This window comes from Mus caroli, chromosome 14 (assembly GCF_900094665.2).
Source record: "Mus caroli chromosome 14, CAROLI_EIJ_v1.1, whole genome shotgun sequence".
Taxonomy (NCBI): Eukaryota; Metazoa; Chordata; class Mammalia; order Rodentia; family Muridae; genus Mus; species Mus caroli.
Window position 1 is genome coordinate 6,907,471 of NC_034583.1, and position 20,761 is coordinate 6,928,231.

Here is a 20,761-nt window from a genome sequence, read left to right on the forward strand (position 1 = left end):
GTGTCAGCCGACCCTGCGCCCTAGCTACTCCGGTGCTGTTCTGACCGGAAGAGGCTTGTGGCCCTACTCAGGCCGGATTTCTGCCTCCCCAACCAAAGCAGTCTCCCTCAATGCTTCTTTGCATTTCCCATTTAGTATTCCAATAACTACCTAAATTGGAGACTCTACGTTATAAATCATCTCTGGTTTGGTATCTTGACCTGGTATGTGTCTCAGATCCTGATAAGCAAAGGTGTATGTAAGTAATTTAGCACCTGTCTGAAAACTGTGACACACAGGAGAAGGGAGAGGAACTGAACCCAAAGCACCATGTCAGAGTGCTTCAGAAGCATTTCAGCCTGGATACTTCCCACAGTAACTTGGGACTGTCCCCATCCAAGGACAAAAGGTGAAACTTTTCCATGGTGTACTGGCTGGTTTTGTGTGTCAACTTGACACAAGCTGGAGTTATCACAGAAAAAGGAGCCTTCCTTGTAGAAATGTCTCCATAAGATCCAACTGTAAGGCATTTTCTAAATTAGTGATCAAGAAGGGAGGGCCCATTGTGGATCATGCCACCTCTGGGCTAGTAGTCTTGGTTCTATAAGAGAGCAGGCTGAGCAAGCCAGGGGAAGCAAGCAGTAAGGAACATCCCTCCATGGCCTCTGCATCAGCTCCTGCTTCCTGACCTGCTTGAGTTCCAGTCCTGACTTCCATTAGTGAAGAATAGCAATGTGGAAATATAACTTGAATAAACTCTTTCCTCCCCACCTTACTTCTTGGTCATGATGTTTGTGCAGGAATAGAAACCCTGACTAAGACACATGGTGAAGAGTTACACAGGGAGATGTAAACTTCTGGTTGTTTTCTGCTGTTATAACTATAAAATACCTCAAAACATCTTTCTTCTGACTAATGAAAACTAATACCATCGTGGTCAGTGAGTGAGGTTGAAACACAGAAAAGTGGCAGAAGATCTCCAAAGAGATTAGGAAGAGCACAGTCCCAGTCCACTGGGACCCCTGGCACTTCCCTTATTACAGAAGCAGAAATCCTACTAGGAAGTAGGGTTAGCTACTATATTTTGAAACAATTAACTTTATATGTAATTAACATTTAATTCTGTCCCCTGTTCTGTAGTAACTGTGAAGGGGGAAAGGCTTTCTTTTAACTTGAAATTGTTTGTAACTGTAATAATTAGCATAAATTGTCAGCTTGTCAGAATCATCTGGAAGATGCCTTGATTGTGTTAATCAGAGTAGGAAAATCTACCAACTCTGGGTGACAGCATTCTCTCTGCAGGGGGTCCTGAGCTATGGAAGTGGGAAAGGGAAACTGAGAGGCAACAGCATGCATGCACTTACTGTCCTCTTGACTTGTCTGCCATGATGGATGGTGAACTGGAATTTTAAACTAAAGTAGTCCCTTTCTCTCTTAAGTTTCTTTTCTCAGAGTATTTTGTCATAGTAACAGGAAAACAAAAATCAAAAGCAAACAAACAACAACTAAGACAAGGACACCTGAAGCATTTTATAGAGAAAAAGGTTAGCTCAACTGGAAGGAATTATCATGTTCAACTACTGATGCCTCCTGCTAGCAGTGAAAAGATATAAAATAATCAGGGAGTGATGATGTGCAAGGTGCCTTTAGAACTCCTGAGGAGATCAGTCATGTGCAAGGTGACATTAGAATGTTTGGAGAAATCTATCCAGTGCCTGTGCCTACTGCCAAAGATTCCATTGGTCTAAGAAACAGATCTGGCATGTGCATTTGTTAACATCATCCACTTGCAATTACCTATCGTGGCAATTACCATACTGTTGAATTATCATATTATTCCCTAATTGTCCCAGAAATTGTCTTCAGTAATACCTTTAAAAAAATCCTCTCGAAGGTAATCATTGTATTTTAATTTTTAGTCTCACAAAATTTTCTTTCAAACCTGGGTGTTTTTTGCTTGTCTCATCCGCCTGGACCTCATTTACAGTGTTGACTTTAAACAATCATTAATGGATCTTCATTTTCCTTGTATGAATAGACTTAAATGATCATTACACCTTTTTCAGGTAAATTGTTGTCACATTTTTATTTTCCTTCACTTCACATAGCCTGCAAATAGTCACAGTCAGGCAACTGTTGTAAGATATTATAAGATAAAAGCTTTAATTCATATGAAACATCATCAGATTCTATACATTTGCAATTGATAAGACAAATATAATAATTTATTGTGCAATTGTTTTGTGCTTTTTTTTTTTTTTTTTGCAAAATTACATTGAGCAAAGTTACAAGTGCTGGCTATAGTACATTACAAACTGCCATCATGTGGAGGATGTTACAAGATGTGCAATTGTGAAGTAAACACTGAGACAAAAATGTATTAAGAACATGATTATGGCTTTTTCCAACATCTGCCTTACATGTGGTGAATTAAAGATTTTCTTCTAGATAATTAAAGCTTTTCCTAAAATCACTTTCCCCCAAACACATAGTTATTTCAAGCAAAATTTTGTTTTAGCTTGAATAATTCAGATAATTGTCTCCATTTTCAAATTCATTTGGCTATAATTATCTTAACTAAATATTTCGTCACATATCAGAGCTTCCTGAGAATAATTTATTATGTAACTGTCTCCATTCTGCCTCCACTCTACCTCTAAATATCTTCGTATCACAAGAAAACCAAGTTCTAAATTGTTATTAGGTACTGAGTACAACTTAAAAATTAATTTTTTCAGTGACTTTGTAAACATTTCCTGAAAGTCTACCAGGAATAAAGAACAGGGCCTGTGACTCTGTCTTTGAAATGAAAACAAACACAGCCAATTAATATTGCAAGAATATTGATACACTACAGCACCACAGATCAACAAGGCACAAGCAAGTCATTCCTTGACTAGGTATGGGATGATTTAAATGATAAGCACCTCCATAGATTCATGTATTTGAACACGTGATCCCCAGTTGTTGACACGACTTAAAGGAGTCGTGGAACCTTACAAGGTGGAGCATCACTGAGGCCTTTAGGGTCTTAGCCCCTTGACTTTTTCCCTTGTGTGGATAAAATCAGATCAGCCATCTTCCTGTTCCTGCCACTCTGTCATGCCTTTCTCACATGGAAGATTATAAACCACTAGAACCATGAGTCACAATAAATTCCCTCTTCCTTAAGTTGCTTCTAACCATGGTGTTTTATCCCAACAACAGAAAATTAGCTAATACATGATGTTGATTGACGCTGAGCTTCTTTTCAATAAGTGTGAGCAGAATCGTATAGATAGGCACCATCCAAGTAAATGTCAAAATATTTTTGTTGATTTTCTTTTGTCTTATTGGCTGATAGTTTTGTACAGGTAAATCATTGCTGAATCTCCGTTTTTCTATGAGTAACCCTAAATTATATATTCTTACATGGTAACCCTTGGGATACTTGTTCCCTCCCCCAACATCTTTTCTCTTAAACCTGACAACAGAAGTTCTGAAGGAGATCCCAATACGCTTCCTGTTCTCAACAACATGGCTTCCCTGATTCCTCAGTGGCAATAGCCAGAAAGTTCTAAATTTTCCTAGATACCATTCAAAACACAGGCATTGGTATACACTTTGTACCTCCATCCTCACAGTACATCAAATTGTGTTTCATCACACAGGCATCAACCACAGTTCAATCCTCATCACCAGGACAATTGTTCAGTCCACCAGAACCCCACCCCAGTGTTCACCTTGGTAATTCAGTCTTTCATCCAGAGACCTTCCTCTTCTCTGGATGTTCCTGTCATCTTTCCATTTATCTGTAGCCATGAAGAGCTCTCCCTTACTTAAATGTTTTCTCTACCATCCTCAAAGTTCCAGCATTTTCTAGCATCACATCTCTCTCTCCACCCTCTGTCTCTGGCTTTTTTCCTAACTTTACTGCAGGAAATGGAAGGAATTTTGAAGGAGTTCCCAAATCAACAGAAAATCCTGTCTAGTTACAGTTCTTACCAGTTTTAGAGCTCTGAGATAATTCTGTGTGTGATTGCCTAGCCTCTTCCATCTGCAGCACTTGGCAGCATATGATGTACTGAAGAAGAGTGGATCTTCCCGCTGCTGGATTACCTCTGTGTGACAAGGCACTTTTTATCTTCTTCACTCACTGTGTAAACTTTCTTTTCAGGAGCTGGCCTTGCACTTGTTAGTACCCAATAACTAAATCTTAATGGCCAAGAAAGCAACATTTAGGGAAGTTTTTGTACCTGTCCACGTTGGCTATGTTCGTTTACTGCTCCTCCTCCCTTCCTGGAAACCTTTGTCCATTGCCACAGCCCTCACACTAGCAATTATTACTATCCTTACTTGTATTATTATTATTATTATTACTATTACTATTATTATTATTTTCTACCCTTTCCTAGTGTGGTGGTTTGAACATGCTTGGCCCAGGGAGTGGCCTTATTGACGTGGGTGTGGCTTATTGGAGAAAGTGTGGCACTGTGGGTGTGGGCTTTGAGACCCTCCTCCTAGCTGTCTGGAGGCCAATCTTTTCCTGACTACCTTCTGAACAGTATGTAGAACTCTCAGCTTCTCCAGCACCATGCTTCCTGCCTTGGTGATAATGGACTGAACCTCTGAACCCATAAGTAGCCCCAGTTAAATGGTGTCCTTCTAAGAGTTGCCAATGTCATGGTGTCTCTTCACAGCGATAGAAACCCTAACTAAGACACCTGGATTCCATCAGCATGGAATATGCATTTGTCCAAATGAATGTTTATCTCTTGGCTCCACATTTTCCTCAGCTACTGTCCCATTTCTTTGTTCTTTATCTTAAGGAAAGTATTTGAAAAGTGTTTCTGCTGGTTTTCCTACTTTCTTCTCCTCTCCTCCCCTTACCATGACTCCAATCACACTTTCCCTCCCACTACTTTGCTGAGCAAAATTACTTAGATGGTTACTCTTGACTATCAATTTAGAACTTAGAATTACCATGAAACAATAAATGTAGGGGAGTCTCCAGACCAGGTTAATTGATATCAGAAGATCCACCTTAAATTTAAGCTGTGTTATTCAAAGGATATGGAAGGTACTTCACTGAATAAAAAGACTCCTCGGGTGGCTCAATGGATAAAGATGTTTGACACCAAGTGTGCCATCCTAAGTTTGATACCTGAAACCCACATGAAAAAAGAGAAAACTTTCAGAATTGTCTTCTCACCTCCAACACATGCACTATAACATGTGTGCTCACACACACATGCACTGTAACATGTGTGCTCACACACACATGCAGACATACACCAAGTAAAGAAGCTTGGTGCTGAATTCTTTATTGTTCCTGGGACTTGACCTGTCTAGGACAGCAATAGGTTTTTTTTATTTTAAGATAGACAGATGGACACCCTGCACACCAACAAAAAAGTTAAGATTGGTTGGGCTATACTGCATGGTGGAGATGTTGATAATAATGCCTTCAATTTTTAACCTTTTTCCATTTTTCTGTAAGTTCAAATTTTTCATAATAGAATATTGGGGAAATCTATAAAATCAAGTCATTTCCTAACACTCTGTCAATATCCTAGACTAAGTCTTCCTCTTCCCTCATTACTTTTACTGCTGTCACTTCATATGGTTCCCCCAATTGTATTTTTGTATTGTGCAGTTCTTTTCCATTCACATAGAAGCTTTCTGGTTGCTATTTTATGTAAATCATAGTATGCATTCCCCCAAACAAACAATCTCACCAAACAGAAGAAACTGGCTCCTGTAAACTGATTCCTAACTGTGCCCTCCTTGGTGCCCTCACCTTACAGTCATATTGATGTATTTCTAGGGTCTGAGCCATGTTAAGCTTCTGCTTCTTTGGGGATTTTGCTATCTTTGTCTGTACTATTATACCCAAGCTATATGTCTGGTGCACACATGTACCATTAGCAATTTACATTCATGGTTGTCTTCCACTTCTTTGTCTTTGGCCACCTCCCAATATCACTCACTATTGATGAAACAGATTCGCTGTTAGTTGTTGTTAGTTTTCTTCCCTAGTCTGTGAGGTTCATGGATTTAAATGTCTTATAAATATTGTCCTCAATCATGTAGTCTTGGCACCAAGACCAATATATTCAGAACAAGCATTTTCATAGCTACCTGTCCAACAAAAACTTGACCTCAGAAATGTCTTGACTGTGTTTTGTATCAAATAACTTTTCAAAAATTTTGAAAGTTATGGTTGATTTCAAAACATTTGAAGCACTTGGGAAATATCTCCTTTTAAGACCTTTTCTGATACATTATTTAAGTTCATAGACATCAAGATACTGCTATCAATAAGATGCATTTAATCTCTGCTTTTATGGGGCTTGTAACTTCATGAAAGGCATTTTTCAATTGACAATATTAGTTAAGGCTATGAGAGGCATTAAAAAAAGTGATTTGTTTTTGATGCAGTGCTCCAGACTAAAAGGTAAAAGTTTTGAATAATTTTTATTCTACAATTGTATCTTTAATTTTTTTCAAACCTTATTTTTGATGATGGTTCTTAAATGCTTCAACCTCCATTTTAGCCTACCACCCAACAGACATAGTGGGGAAGAAAGAATATGGGGGAAGTAGACCTATTTAGAAACGTTCTTTGGAGTAACTCCCATCTGTGTTGTCTGAAAATCGGCAGTTCAGATCACAGATTAGCAGGCAGCAGCAGCTCAATCCACTTGCAAACACTTCATTCAGTAGAGTTAGGATGGCAAACACAAATCAGCAGCAGAACCTAGAAGAGTCAGCGAGGCCTCAACCTCAGCTCAAGTCAGCAGGAGGGGACAGGAGGAACACCAGGAGAAGTTCTTAGCTGTGCCTCTCTCAGGGAAGCAAAGATCAGGAAAGATGCAAGACCCACAAGTGTTGCACAGCTAGCTCTATAAGCAAGCCAAGCTCAGCCACTGTCACTGTCCATTGAGTCCTTTGTATATGCCCTCCAAGCATCACATGGCCTCCACAGGTCTTGCCTCAGCTCGTAAGTCTGTCTCAGCTGCCATCACTCTGCCAATCAGCCCAAGTTCATAGAAGCAAGAAACTTCAGCACTTCACCAGAAGTGTTTTTGGAGCGTATCTCTCAATGGGGTTCCAACAAATGTAGTCCAGCTATACAAGGTAAGGTGGACAAATACATGTGTTGTTAGCAAAAACCCCTTCATCACCTGTCCTTCCACATGCCTGCGTTAGCAGAATATCCTATCTCCTCCTGTGTCTGCTTCAGTGAAACGTTCCTTCATGAGTCTACCTTAGTCTTTCACCTGTGTCCACTTCAGCTAAATATTCTTCACAAGTTTGCCCCAGCAAAACACCATCCAACTGACTTTCCAAAGAACCCTTAAGTTTCCTCTTCATATAATAATTCCTAAAGAGCAAATGACTGTTTGGCGTTGTTTTCATTGGGGATTTTCTGTGCCTCATTCTTTTTCTCTTTTGAGGCACAATCTTGTTAATGTAGCCCATACTCGTTTTGAATTCCAGATTCTTAAGCAAAACAATGAAATCACAGACTTGAGGCACCATGCCCAAATCTCAAAGATAGCTTTAATATTTGTCAACATGGAAATAATGGAGAGTTTGAAACTTTAAAATTATAAATATGTTTGTGTATACAGAGAAAAGTAAATCAAGATTTGGTGGGTGCTGATTGGTTGATCAATACGAAAGCATAAGGGAACAAGATGGCCACAAAGCTCCTCTATTAAACTCTGCACAGACACAACAGACTGTATAAGTGGCATAGACACTAATGCAGAGGCCATGGTACTTGCTTACAGTATAGTTAAAGGAAAAGACTACTGAAAACAGGTAGTTCAAGGCTTGTTCACCTAGCCCATCCTTTGCTACAATCAGGTTAGTATAGGCAAAGGGTTTTCAGAAAACAGAAGTCCAGGGCTTAGACATGAAATCCAGCACCAAGCCCATTCCAGCGATGGTCAAAAGACTATGTCTACCATCTATCATAGGATCTCAGTGGCTCACAGAGCAGACACTGGAACTGCCCTGAAACCAAGCAAATACTTCTGCCTCAGTGGGGCAGACATGTATGGCCTTGCATTTAGTTAGTGCTATTTGTATCATGAACCCTACCACATCTCTAAGACTGTGGGACACTGAAGCTCAGGTATGGCAGAGCTTAACATTGTCCTAGACTACAAAGGTCTGGCACCAAACAGTACCCAAACCTTGAGCAGCATAACATGACTCAAGACCCCTTTTCCTAAAAGTTAGACTGAGAATTAAACACAGAATTTGACACTGGAACTTACTTCTGGACTGGTGAAGTCTAACACTAAGAAGATCCTAATTGCCTATCTTCAGGTCTACTAACAGAGCATCAAAAACAGATCCAAACTCAATGGGAGACATATGGTCTTAGTATGTCAGACTTCCATTCCAGCTTGTAACACCTGCAGTTGGTTGCAGCTATCTTGAACCACAAGTCCACCACAGGAGTAGAAAGTTGCTAGCAACACAGAACCCAGCCCTAATAAAGTGCTAGGCTAGTTTGTCTCAGGGTGTGGAACAGCTTGGTGCATTGGTCATAACCATAATCTAGGAGCTTGGGACTGATATGTCCAACGTTATTCTGCCCAGAGGCATGCAGACTCACAGGCTGGTAAATGTAGATGATAAATCTGGAACTATTCTGACCTCAGGAAGAGGTTTGTGGAGCAGAGTGCTGAACCAACAGAGTATTTAGAATAAACTTGAGCTTAGACTATCTGCCAATACTGAAAGTTGTGAAGAAAACTTCACTATAGTGAGAATCTTTTGGGTTGCACAAGGTGCCTTCATTTTACTACTTCCCATATTAGCTCTTTGCTAAATCAACTTCCCTCATTTTCTGTCCTGGTGGCTTTCCAGTTGAATTCCTACAAATCTCAATGTACAGCACATAGCCTAGGCCTCAGCCAATTCCTATACAGTATTCTGTCTTCCCAAATCAATTAGCAAGGGATGAGCTCATGAGTCAATTACAGTCATTATGATGAACAGAGAGACCTTGGGGAGGAAACTTCTATGAGTCAATCCCCATTACCACTCTTCAGCCGTGATTCCCATCATCAACTATCTTTCTTTCCTGCTTTCCTCACTTCCTTCCTTCCTTCCTTTGTTCTTTTTTTAAGACAGGGTTTCTCTGTATATCTCTAGGTGACCTAGAATGCACTCTGTAAATCAGGCTGGTCTAGAACTCGGAGATTTTCCTGCCTCTGTCTCCAAAGTGCTGACAAAGGTGTATGCCAGGACAAAAGGCCATCCATCAACTATTTCTAAAGAAGACTGAGCAGAGTTCATATATTCTGGAGTGAGCATCAATCTGTTAATATGCAAACTTGAATTCCCTGTACCTAAAACCCAGTCTGTACATCTGGATATTCCAGGAACTTTAACCACAGATCTCATTTGTTTCAAGATTTCTATGAATTACAACTATAAGAATCCTAATATAGTCTTCAAAAATCTAAGGTTAATGTAAGAAAGAAATTAACTCCTTTACTAATTTTGACTGAAATGCATGAATGGAAATGACATGGCCTCATGCTTCCAACAGGTGACTAAATTTGACTGATTTGATGTATGTTTTCCCCTATTAGTGAAACAGAAAAACTGAAAATGTAGATGCTATTCAAAGAATATGGCCCTCTCTTTTTCCAAAATGATTATACTTTAGAACAATCCATTTAAAGCAGAATTGTAAAGCAAAAATTTATATATTCTAGTTTCTAATGCAACAGACTCATCTTTTTCTCCCCTTTAATGTTTGTTTTACAGCTGTGCTATAAAATAGAAGTGTGTAATTAAAATCTTCAAACCCATAATTAAATGCTTGGCTACAGTATAATTGTTGTCTTTTGATGATTCTATGGCTAATTATGCCCCTTAGAATTTCCACATATCACTTCCCCATAAAAATCTGATCATTGTCAGCTTTCAGTCAATACACTTGACTGAACAGAAAATATTGTTTATTTCCACATTATAATCTGCAGGCTACATTAAGTCATCACATTTAGCAAAGAAGCACAAGTAATAAAGTTATACAAGGAGACATTTAGCAACCACATAATAATGTGACGTTCAAGGCCTATAATGAAACTTCTAGACAGTGTTGCTTATTTGAGACTTTACAGTCTCTCCAATAAGTTATTAGAACTCAAGCTTAGCAAACTACTTCCTAATATTTGAAAGAAAATAAAAGCATATAGAATACAATAATTTAGTCATATATATGTGTGTGTGTATAAGATGTGTGTGTGTGTGTGTGTGTGTGTGTCCTGAGATTTGTTCCTCAACCTGGGTACCTTGAATTAGTTTAAACTTGCTATGAAAAAAGTTCCATCACATGCCAAGATCATTCTTTCTGCCCTCCACTCACTCTCTGCCCTTACCATCTGAGAGCCCGGACCTATTTCCACCCAAAGCTCATTGACTGTTTCTATAAACACACAAGGCAGGACACATCACTCAGAGAGTTACCCTTTGTATCATAAATTTATTTCACCATTAAAACGGCCAAAGAACCAATAAATATTGAGTAGGGTATTCTCTCTCACCCTTCTCATTCCACAGCCTTTTTATAGTTCTAAAAAATGTTTAAGTGGAATGGAATTGAGACAGTATGCTCAGACTTTCAAACTAAGATTTAATAACCAAAAAAGGTACATGCTGATCCCAAACACCAACACTACCAGTATCACATTGTTGGAAAAGACTAGGTCTGAGGCAATGAGGTGGGAGGTTTGTATGGTAGGAAGGTGTGTGATATAGAGTATCAGAGTGCAGCTGAGGAAAACCAGTGAGGCAGCTGGATAATCTCCATCTCCACAGAGAGGGGTAGTGTTACTCTCAAGTGACAGCCAATAGCCATCACCATCTGTTGTCCCCGGTCTTGTGGCTGTGATTCATGAAGAGAGGAGGGATTTCTATGGCAATTTTTAATCACCCCATGATGAAATCAAGACTTACATGGCTTGTTATAATGAACATGGCTTAGTTTGGGAGGGAGGAAGGAGGGGGGCAGGATCAGGTGTGGGAGGAGACAGGAGAGATGTACAGAGGGTCAGGAAATTGAACAGAGGTGTATAGCAATGGGGGATGGGGAACTGGGGGTAGCAACCAGAAAGTCCAAGATGCCTGGAAAGCAAGAGTTCCCAGGATCCAACAGGGATGACATTAACTGAAATACCAAACAAAGGGAAGAGAGAACCTCTAGAGACCATATCCAGAGGTTAGGCAAGCCCCCAGTTGAGGGATGGAACCACCCACCCATCTCAAAATAATTAACCCAGAATTGCTCCTGTCTAAAGGAAATACATGGATAAACTGTGAGCAGAGACTGAAGGAAAGGCCATCCAAAGGCTGCCCCACCTGGGGATCCATCCCATATACAGACACCAAACCCAGACCCTATTGCTGATGCCATGAAGTGCTTGCTGACAGGAGCCTGGTGTAGCTGTCTCCTGAGAGGCTTTGCCAGAGCCTGACCAATACAGATGAGGATGCTTACAGCCAACTATCGGACTGAGCATGGGGACTCCAATGGAAGAGTTAGCAGAAGGACTGAAGGAGCTGAAGAGGTTTGCAACACCATAGGAAGAACAACAATATCAAACAGCTAGACCCCTTCCCCCAAAATTCTAAAGGATTAAACCACCATCCAGAGTATACATGGAGAGATCCATGGCTCCAGCTGCATATGTAGCAGAGGATTGCCTTATCAATGGGAGGGGAGAGGGCCCATGGTCTTGTGAAGGCTCAATGCCCCAGCACAGGGGAATGCTGGGTGGGAGTAGGGGGGGAGCACCCTCATAGAACCAAGGGGAGGGAGGAAGAAATAGGAGGTTTGCAGAGGAGAAACTGGGAAAGGGGATAACATTTGAAATGTAAATAAATAACCAATAAAAAAAGAAATACACTTTGGAAACTGTTAGTGATCTAAAAAACAAGATTTAGAGATAGGTGGGCATGGATTTGAATTAATTCTATAACTTCCTACTTAAACAAATGCCCTTAACTATAAATTAAAGACATAGAGCTTTTCCTATTAATTCAGTAGGTTATAGCATAGAAAATGGCAGTGTCTCTTTTAATGATACCATAGGGATTAGATCATATTAATACATGCCTATCATTATAGTTAATTAATGTCATCATCATTATTGGTAAGGCCTCAGGAAAGTGCCAAACTCTTCTCCACATTAGAGCCAGTTTATCTCTGAGTCAATATAAAGGTTCAAGCAAATGAGGGGGGCTATCTAGCCATAGTATTGAAATAACACATCTGGTCTAATCTAGTGTGTCAGAGGATGTGTGTAGGAGTGTGTCTAAATAGAACTTTCCACAGCCTATGTCACTATTGAAATGTCAGTCCATGTTTGGTAAAATTCACAAAGAACATTACATTGGTCTTCCAAATGGGTCCCTGAAACCAATTCTCTTCTGAGAAAAGTATAGGGACAGGACCAGAAGTGTTTAATCTGTATGAGCAAGCTACTGTAGTCCATCATTTGAAATGAGTTACTTGTGTTAATTGGCTAGTAAGACATTTAGATTGCATGTTAGAGTCACAACTAGAACCTATTGAACTGTCAGATATTTTCCATACTAAAATGTCAACATTGTGGGTGGGCCATCATGAAGAACCCCAAGGAAGCAATGGCTGTGTGCTGTCTGATTTCTGTGTGCCACAGTTGCTAGGTGCTGGGTTTAATACTATAATCTGGAATGTATTCATTTGGAGCAATATGCATGATTAGGTTGCTTAATTGCATGTTGCAAAGGAAACTGTGACCTTTCCAGTCCCATCCTGGAGGTGGCATTGTGCTTAGGAGGAGGAGAGACAAATGTACATGGGCAATCTCGACAACTATAGTATTTCATTGTAATTTAAAAGCCATGGGACGCTATCCCAGGTGTGAGTGGCCATCTACTACATAAATACAATATTGTAAGACTCAACTGCTTGAAAAAGAATCCAGTCACTCACAAATATCAAAAATACAGTAGCAACATGAACAAGCCTCTCTTTTTTTAGCCAGTTAGGAGAAGTGATACAACATTAAATTTTAAAAATATGTTATTGTTGCCTATAGACCCATTAGTCAAAAACAACCCGGCTTAGTGTCATAATCTTTTCATATGGCTTCAAAAATTAAAACAGTATTATAAATCCTGCCATTTACAAAATGTTTCACATTTTAAAACTACTTTCACATTCTTTGTGGTGTTTGATTATAATGGGAGAGCCATACAAGAGATCAAGCAGTCACGTGACATATCCACACTTCCACAGCTGGAAGAGCCAAGCAGATGGGTAAGTAACTTCCAACAGTGACGTCAGACTGTAAACTGAAGCCTTCTGATTCCAAGTCTCTTTCCCCTCTAGGATATTCTGAGGCCTGAGGACAAGACCTAATGTTCTGAAGTATACATTGATCTCAAAGTCCTAGATCTGTTTCTCTACCGTATATGCAGCCAAGATCCCTAAAAAGTGAAATCAAATATCTTAACATCTTTTCTTTAAAAGAACCTTAGGGGCAGGCTGTCTGCCTACACAGAACTGGATGCGCTAGAATGGAAACAACTACCTAGAAATTCAATTCAAGTTTAAATCCAATCATTTTCACCTGAAATATCCTAATAATTAAGGCAAAGGTACATTTTGGACTTGATTGGAGAGTATAAATAACTTGTTTGTTTTATGCCTTTGTTTTTAAATATAACCACATATAAACTACCAAGCATTGATATTCTTTATTCCAAAAGACAAATTACCTCCAACACCGTACCCTCTGGGTCCCCAGCTGCTGCTCTGTAAATGATGGTGCCATAGGCAGTGTCCTCTGTGATGTAAATCTCAGTAACTGCCCAAAAAAGTACAATAAATGTCAGTCTATGGGTCTCACCAATACCAACCCAAAGCCCCCCATTCAATTATGTGTGACTAAAGCATAAGAGTGGGTAGAGATGATCAAAATATGTCATGTACAAGTATGAGATCTTATAATAAAACCCATTATTATATATAATTAATGCATTATAATAAATGTCTTAAAGAACTGTACTTACTCAGTACAGATGCTTTGTACAGTGATTTCAGGGAAGCTAGTAGTAGTAATAATGATGATAGACAATGATGTTGTCATCTATCATCAGTCATGCATACAGGAAGGGGATTTATCATTTTAAATAATGGCAATAGTAAACAATTTTAATACTTATTGATAGCTAAGCACTTAACATCATTGATGGTTTTTATCATTCTAGTTCTACTGAGATTTAAAAATCACTAGCAAGTCCAAGCTTATAGAGTCACCACATGAACATTGTTTCAACATTTTCTCAAGTTTTCCCTAGTCCCATTATATGTTGAGAGTATGCTAGAAACTACAGCCATGGCCTCACACATGCTAAGAACATGCTTTATCACTGAGCCACATTCCCAGCTGCTACATGTTTTAAGACAGTCATAGTAACTTCAAGCTTCAAACTTATACGTCTTTGGGGGAAACTAACGTAGCTGGGAAATGTGAGACCCTTGAATCCAGAAGGGAACATCATACCTATTGCTGCTCCATTTTTTTAAGAAAGTGGTACTTCTGGATACAAAAGAGGTCTTCAAGGCCTAGATAGACTATATCCACACAGTCTTAAATTTTAGCACAACCTTTGTGGATTTACCCGCAAGCAGTCTGACAGGTGTTTGAGAAGTCAAAGGAGCATGATTTGACCTTGAATCTATATAAGGTTTCATCAAATGTTTGAGAAAAAGAAAGAAGAGACATTAACATCTATGGAGCACGGATTGTGTGCACAGATTATTTGGCATTTCTAAACATTCTATGCATTGTGCTGTATAACTTTATGTTGAGGAGGGAACCTCAATTGAGAAAATGTCTCCATATGTCCTGATGTAGGGAACTTTCTTAATTAGTGATTGATGGGGAAGGACCCAGACCTTTGTAGGTAGTTCCATCCCTGGGCTGGTGTCATAGGTTCTATAAGAAAGCAGGACTTGCAAGCCACTAGGAACAAGCCAGTAAGTAGCACCCTTCCATGGCCTCTGCTCAGCTCCTGCCTTCAAGTTCCTGCCCTGCTTGAGATCTTGTCAAAGCTTCCTTCAGCAATAGACTACAAAGCAGAAGGATAAGCCAAATAAATTCTTTCCTCCCCATCTTGCTTTTTGTTCCTTGTGTTTTATCACAGCAATAGTAACCCTAAGACATGCCTCCGGGTAAGACTGACATCTCAGTTGAATCGATGACTTTGTTACTTTTCTTTTTGCTATGACTAAATTCCTGACAACAAGCTACATAAGGAGGATGGATTTGTTTGGGCTGATCATTTGATGGGACATAGTCTATTATGGAAAGAAAGGATGGGAACCGGATGCTCCATTGCAATGGATGTGTGCAAAGAGAACACTTCACCTCCTCATTTTGCCATTTACCGGAAACAGAGAGTGGTTGGGAAGTAAGCCTTATTATGGCCCACCCTCAAGTGTTCTGCCTCCTCCAGCAAGGCTCCACCTCCCAAAGGTCCTTTATGACCTCCAAAACCAGTGCCACAGCTGGGACCATTGCTGGAGCACATGACTCCCTGGGGAATAGTTCCCATCTAAGACATAGCAATGAAGGGACTGAGGTTCACACAAAACAAGTAACTCAGTCCAGTTAGTAGCCATACCTACATCTGAACTATTTTGTTTTACCTGAACACTATGGATTTTTCCACAGGTAAAAATTAAGTATTTGACTTCATAGAAAGAGAAAGAAAGTCAAGAGTGAGGCAAAAAGCCTCATCACAGGTCTTGGGAAACTTCTAGTTTAACAACTAGACACATTTAAAAGATCGATTTTAGTACACTGTGATAAAACAGATACATGGATCATTTTCAATATTAAGAAAATTACTTGTCTATTTTCTGTACAGTGGGACTAAGGGAACAAAAGAACTTCCCCTCCAGTGCTGTGAATGTTAAATAAGCAATCCACTTATAGGATGATACCTATACATAAGCAGGACCTATACATATCAGCTTGTGTGTGTGTGTGTATGTGTGCGTGTATGTGTGCATGGGGTGTGTGTGGGGGGGGGGCATGTATATGTCATAACATGTATGGTGTTCCAGGGACAACTTTCAGGAGTTAGTACCCTACTTTTACTGTAGGTTCCAGGGGTCACCACTCTGGTCATCGGGCTTGCATTACAAATCTGTTTAGCTGCTGAACCATTATACAAGCCCAAGTTTGTTTAGTGTCAGTCTCCTTTAACCTTCTAGCCAGAGCACCATAAAAACACATAAGACATAGAGCATAGGACCTACATCTATGTCCTCAGGACTTCCTTTCCCTCAAAACAGACCATTGGTACCTTGATTTTTCTGGGCAAGTGACCCAATGAAAACAGGAGGCTCATTCACATCTTCGATCTGGACAAAAATGGTCTGGGACGCTGTTGCCCCATGGTTGTCTTTGGCATATATTGTCAAGGAATAGAGTGCTACCACCTCAAAGTCCAGCTTGGGTACTCCAGTGATAATTACCTAAAATGTTAAAAAAAAAAAAAAAGGCACAATGATGGAGGGCCAAATTGTTGACTTCATATATATATAGCAAAGAAGAAAGGATAAAGATAAAGATATATAGAGAGATAGATATATGTAAAGCCCTAAATAAAACAAAGCATGTCCTTTTTATTGTACAATATTAAATGTGGGTCTTCACGTATAGGTATTTTTCATGTTATGATGTTATCTCATAATGAAACTGCTTTTAATACTATTTATAAGTAGTCTATGTTATTTTCTACTTGTTTATCTATTTATTTGGTTTGGGTCTGGTATTTTTTTTAGTTCATTACTTGATTAGTTATGGTAATAACTAATAGTTAGATAGATAGTTAGATAGTTAGACATGGTCTCATACTAACTAACCCAGGTAGATCTATTGCTCAATTTTTAACATAGATTTAAATTCATAACAATCCTTCTGTCATAGCGTCTCAAGTTCTAGGATTACAACTGTGAGCCACCACACCTGACAACTTGGTTTTGTTTTGAGACATGTACTCCAAGCTTGTTCAAACTCATGATTCTACACCATCAGCTCTTAGTACTAGGATTAAAGGTATGTACTTCCACCGGGTGGTGGTGATGCACGCCTTTAGTCCCAGCACTACGGAGGCAGAGGCAGGCAGATTTCTGAGTTTGAGGTCAGCCTGGTCTACAGAGTGAGTTCCAGGACAGCCAGGGCTACACAGAGAAACCCTGTCTCGAAAAACAAAAAAANTTCTGAGTTTGAGGTCAGCCTGGTCTACAGAGTGAGTTCCAGGACAGCCAGGGCTACACAGAGAAACCCTGTCTCGAAAAAAAAAAAAAAAAAAAAAAAAAAAAAAAACAAAAAAAAAAAGGTATGTACTTCTACATCTAGTGAAGATATCATTTTAATAGTGTGGCCACATTTATTGTGTCTATAATATTTATAACATAGCTGAGTACTGAATTATAAACATATTTATCATAGACAAATACTAGGTATCAACTATTTATTGTGGCCTACACAGCAAAATGGATCTTGACATATATTATTTCACAGAATCGTTTTGTCAGCCCAAGTGAGGTAATAAAGTTACCATTCATCTCATTTTTCAGGAAACAGAACAGAAATGCATTAAATTAAGCGATTCCCTAGGTTTACAGTGCTCCTAAGAGGAGGCGGCACAGAGGAAAAGCAGGCTTGTCAGCTTCCTGCAGAAGCTAGAGTTTCAGCAGAATTTTTGCTAGCTGGGCTTAGAGTAGAAGCTGAACAGAGAATAAGTACAAGACAGTGTTATACACCAGATTCACAATGGAAGCAAATTTGAAGAGCTGGCAATGCCATGACTTGATATGAATTAAATACCTTGGTTCTATTAAATACCTCCCTTGTCCTTCTAAAATATGTGCCCACAGTAGCTAGAGTGATCTTGTTAAAGCATTAGCAGATCATGTTTCTTTTCTACCATACTCTGCAGTTTCCATGTTTCTGATGCTTGCCATTTGACTTGGCAGTTCCTATGGCTTGTACATGAGACTTTCTTCAACTAATAGCTTATGAGTAGATTTAAGTCTCTAAATGTACACATGGGCTCAAGCTTATACTCTGGTTTTCTTTTTGTTCTGATGGAATGTGATTCTGCTAGTCACTGCTTTTAGAGGTTTGAGGTTTGAGGGACACAAGAGCTAACCATAACCTGAAGCCAAACCAGTCTAGGGCAGCTCAACTGTGTTACCCTAAAGATGTTATTGCACTGAGTTGAGTCCTCTTTTAGGTCTCAGAGAGCCAATGCAGAAAGACCAGGTGAATGTCAAGCATGCAATAGCTTTGCAGTATGAGTAATTTGAGTCTTAAGGAACCCAGATCTCTTATAAAGAGCAATACGCCTGTGTGAACTTCTCCCAGTAGGAGAATTCGCTTTATTAGAACTAGCAAATAAGTAGCTCTTTCCAACAAATCTCCCAGATTCCACAAGCTCTCTCCTTTATCTCCATTGCAGTCAGAGTTCTCACCACACTCCCTGTCCAAATCTGACGTCTGCTTTTCAGGATCCTTCTTTCTACAGGACTTTTGCACATGATCTGAAATGTTTTCTCCCTCTTTTATTCAATTCCTGCCCAGTCTGCAGACTGCTTTTCAGATAAAACTACTTCAGAGAACCCTAAGTAGATCTTATGCCTTTGTTTGGACTCCCACCTGCCGGGAGCCTCCCAGCCCGAAGAGGGTAGTGTGGAGTCACAAAGTAGGCCTCTGATGATGGCTTTTAAAGTCTGAGAGTCTCAGGGCTTTCTAGGTCTCTTAACTGTACAGAAATGCTGACAATAATCTCTAAAAAGTCCTAAAAACTTTCTTGCTCTTTCTGAAGGGAAAAAAAAAGTGACCTAACCCTGTGTTTTAACAGCAGAGGATTAAGCAATGTGGCCTTTGTTCCATCTCAGCAGGAACGGTGGGGCTTTAACTTTCAACCTGCTAGTAGGAAGTTGCAGGTAGAAAAAGGGACACTTGAGCTCCGCCTGCTTTCCGCTCCGGGTCCGCGGCGGCCGCTAGCCAGCCCTTCCCGGAGACCTCAGCCCGGCCCACCGCCCGGCGTCGCGCGCCAGCTCGCTAGTGCATCCGGGCCCCCGCAGGCAGAAAAATATGGTTCAGGAGACTAACCAGACCCCAGGGCCCATGCTGTGTAGTACAGGATGTGGCTTTTATGGGAATCCTAGGGCAAATGGAATGTGTTCTAGTTTCCTACAAAGAACATCTTCAGAGACGAATAGTGGCAGAATGAGCCCAATGGGGACATCTAGTGGTTCCAACAGTCCTACCTCAGATTCTGCATCTGTACAGAGAGCAGGCACTAGTTTAAACAACCGTGAAGGTGCTGCTGGCAGCACATCTGAAAAAAATCAAGAAATGTGCCTGTGGCTGCCTTGCCTGTAACTCAACAAATGACAGAAATGAGCATTTCAAGAGAAGACAAATTAACTATTCCGAAAACAAAGGTGTCAGAGCCAGTTGTCACTCAGCTCAGTCCATCAGTTTCTCAGCCCAGTTCTTCTCAAAGTGAAGAAAAAGCTCCTGAGTTGCTCAAACCAAAGAAGAACAGATGTTTTATGTGTAGAAAGAAAGTTGGCCTTACAGAGTTTGACTGCCGATGTGGAAATTTGTTTTGTGGACTTCACCGTTACTGACAAGCACAACTGGACATATGATTATAAAGCAGAAGCTGCAGCAAAAATCAGAAAAGAAAATCCAGTTGTTGTGGCTGAAAAAATCCTGAGAATATAAAATTACTACATGTGAAGAGACTGAAACTTGTTTTTAATTTTAATATATCGTAGGAAAACATGAAAGAGCAGATGCATGGCCATTTTCCTTTGATGTTCTCCAGAGTTTTGCTTTATATTTGTCTGTCATATGATTGATATTTTAGGATGTTTGGGTGTTTGTTACAGGCAGAATTGGATAGATACAGCCCTACAAATGTATATGCCCTCCCCTCAGTAAAATTGGACAAAAATATGCACAACAAATTGAAATACACATATACTAGGAACAAAATTTAGTTCCATGTGCCAAACTAAATGAATGAAATCTCTGCATGTTTGCAGCATATCTGCCTTTTGGGAATGTAATCAAAGTATAATCTTTGGCTAGTGTTATGTGCCTGTACTTAAAAAAAAAAAAATGGTATACCAGAAAAGGACTGGCAGTCTACGACCATAGTCAAACTTCACCTTAATTTCAACATGACTTTTGGAAGCAGGAAGAAAGCTACAAAACTGATATTTGGTACCATGTGTAAGCCTGGTTAAATTGGTCTTCTAAAAGCTGTCAATTAGGACATTCTGCTAAGGTAACATCACAACTGGTTCTAAGTAAAACCATCAAGTCAACAATAGGGTGCCTGAGATAATCTTTGAAGCTTATTGTGCTGGCCTGCACCAGAAGATATCTGCATTCTCATTACTAAAATTGTAGCACAGAACTGCACTAGGATTTGTTTACAAGAAGAAATTAAACTCTGTTTGGTTTTTACATATAGCAGCTCTGTTAAATAACATGCATCTGAATTTTAAGTTGCAAAGGTATCCGAACAATTAATTTTTCCTGTGCATCTTTTTTTAACAGGTATGTAAATTTTTTAATATTTTTTATTACATATTTTCCTCAATTACATTTCCAATGCTATCCCAAAAGTTCCCCATACCCTTCCCCCCCACTTCCCTACCCACCCATTCCCATTTTTTTGG

At 39.7% G+C, this 20,761-nt stretch overlaps 1 protein-coding gene and 1 pseudogene across 1 annotated transcript in view; one reads left to right on the forward strand and one right to left on the reverse strand.

The window, feature by feature from the left end:
• Positions 1–20,761, reverse strand: part of LOC110309746 (cadherin-related family member 3-like) — a 99,469-nt gene that overhangs the window by 67,140 nt on the left and 11,568 nt on the right. The window contains exons 3-4 of the mRNA XM_021182476.1: positions 16,357–16,528; positions 13,759–13,847 (exon numbers count right to left, since the gene is read on the reverse strand). Of these exons, the coding sequence (XP_021038135.1) occupies positions 13,759–13,847; positions 16,357–16,528 (261 nt within the window). The remainder of the gene's footprint in view (positions 1–13,758; positions 13,848–16,356; positions 16,529–20,761) is intronic.
• On the forward strand, positions 19,059–19,796 carry LOC110309747 (annotated as a pseudogene).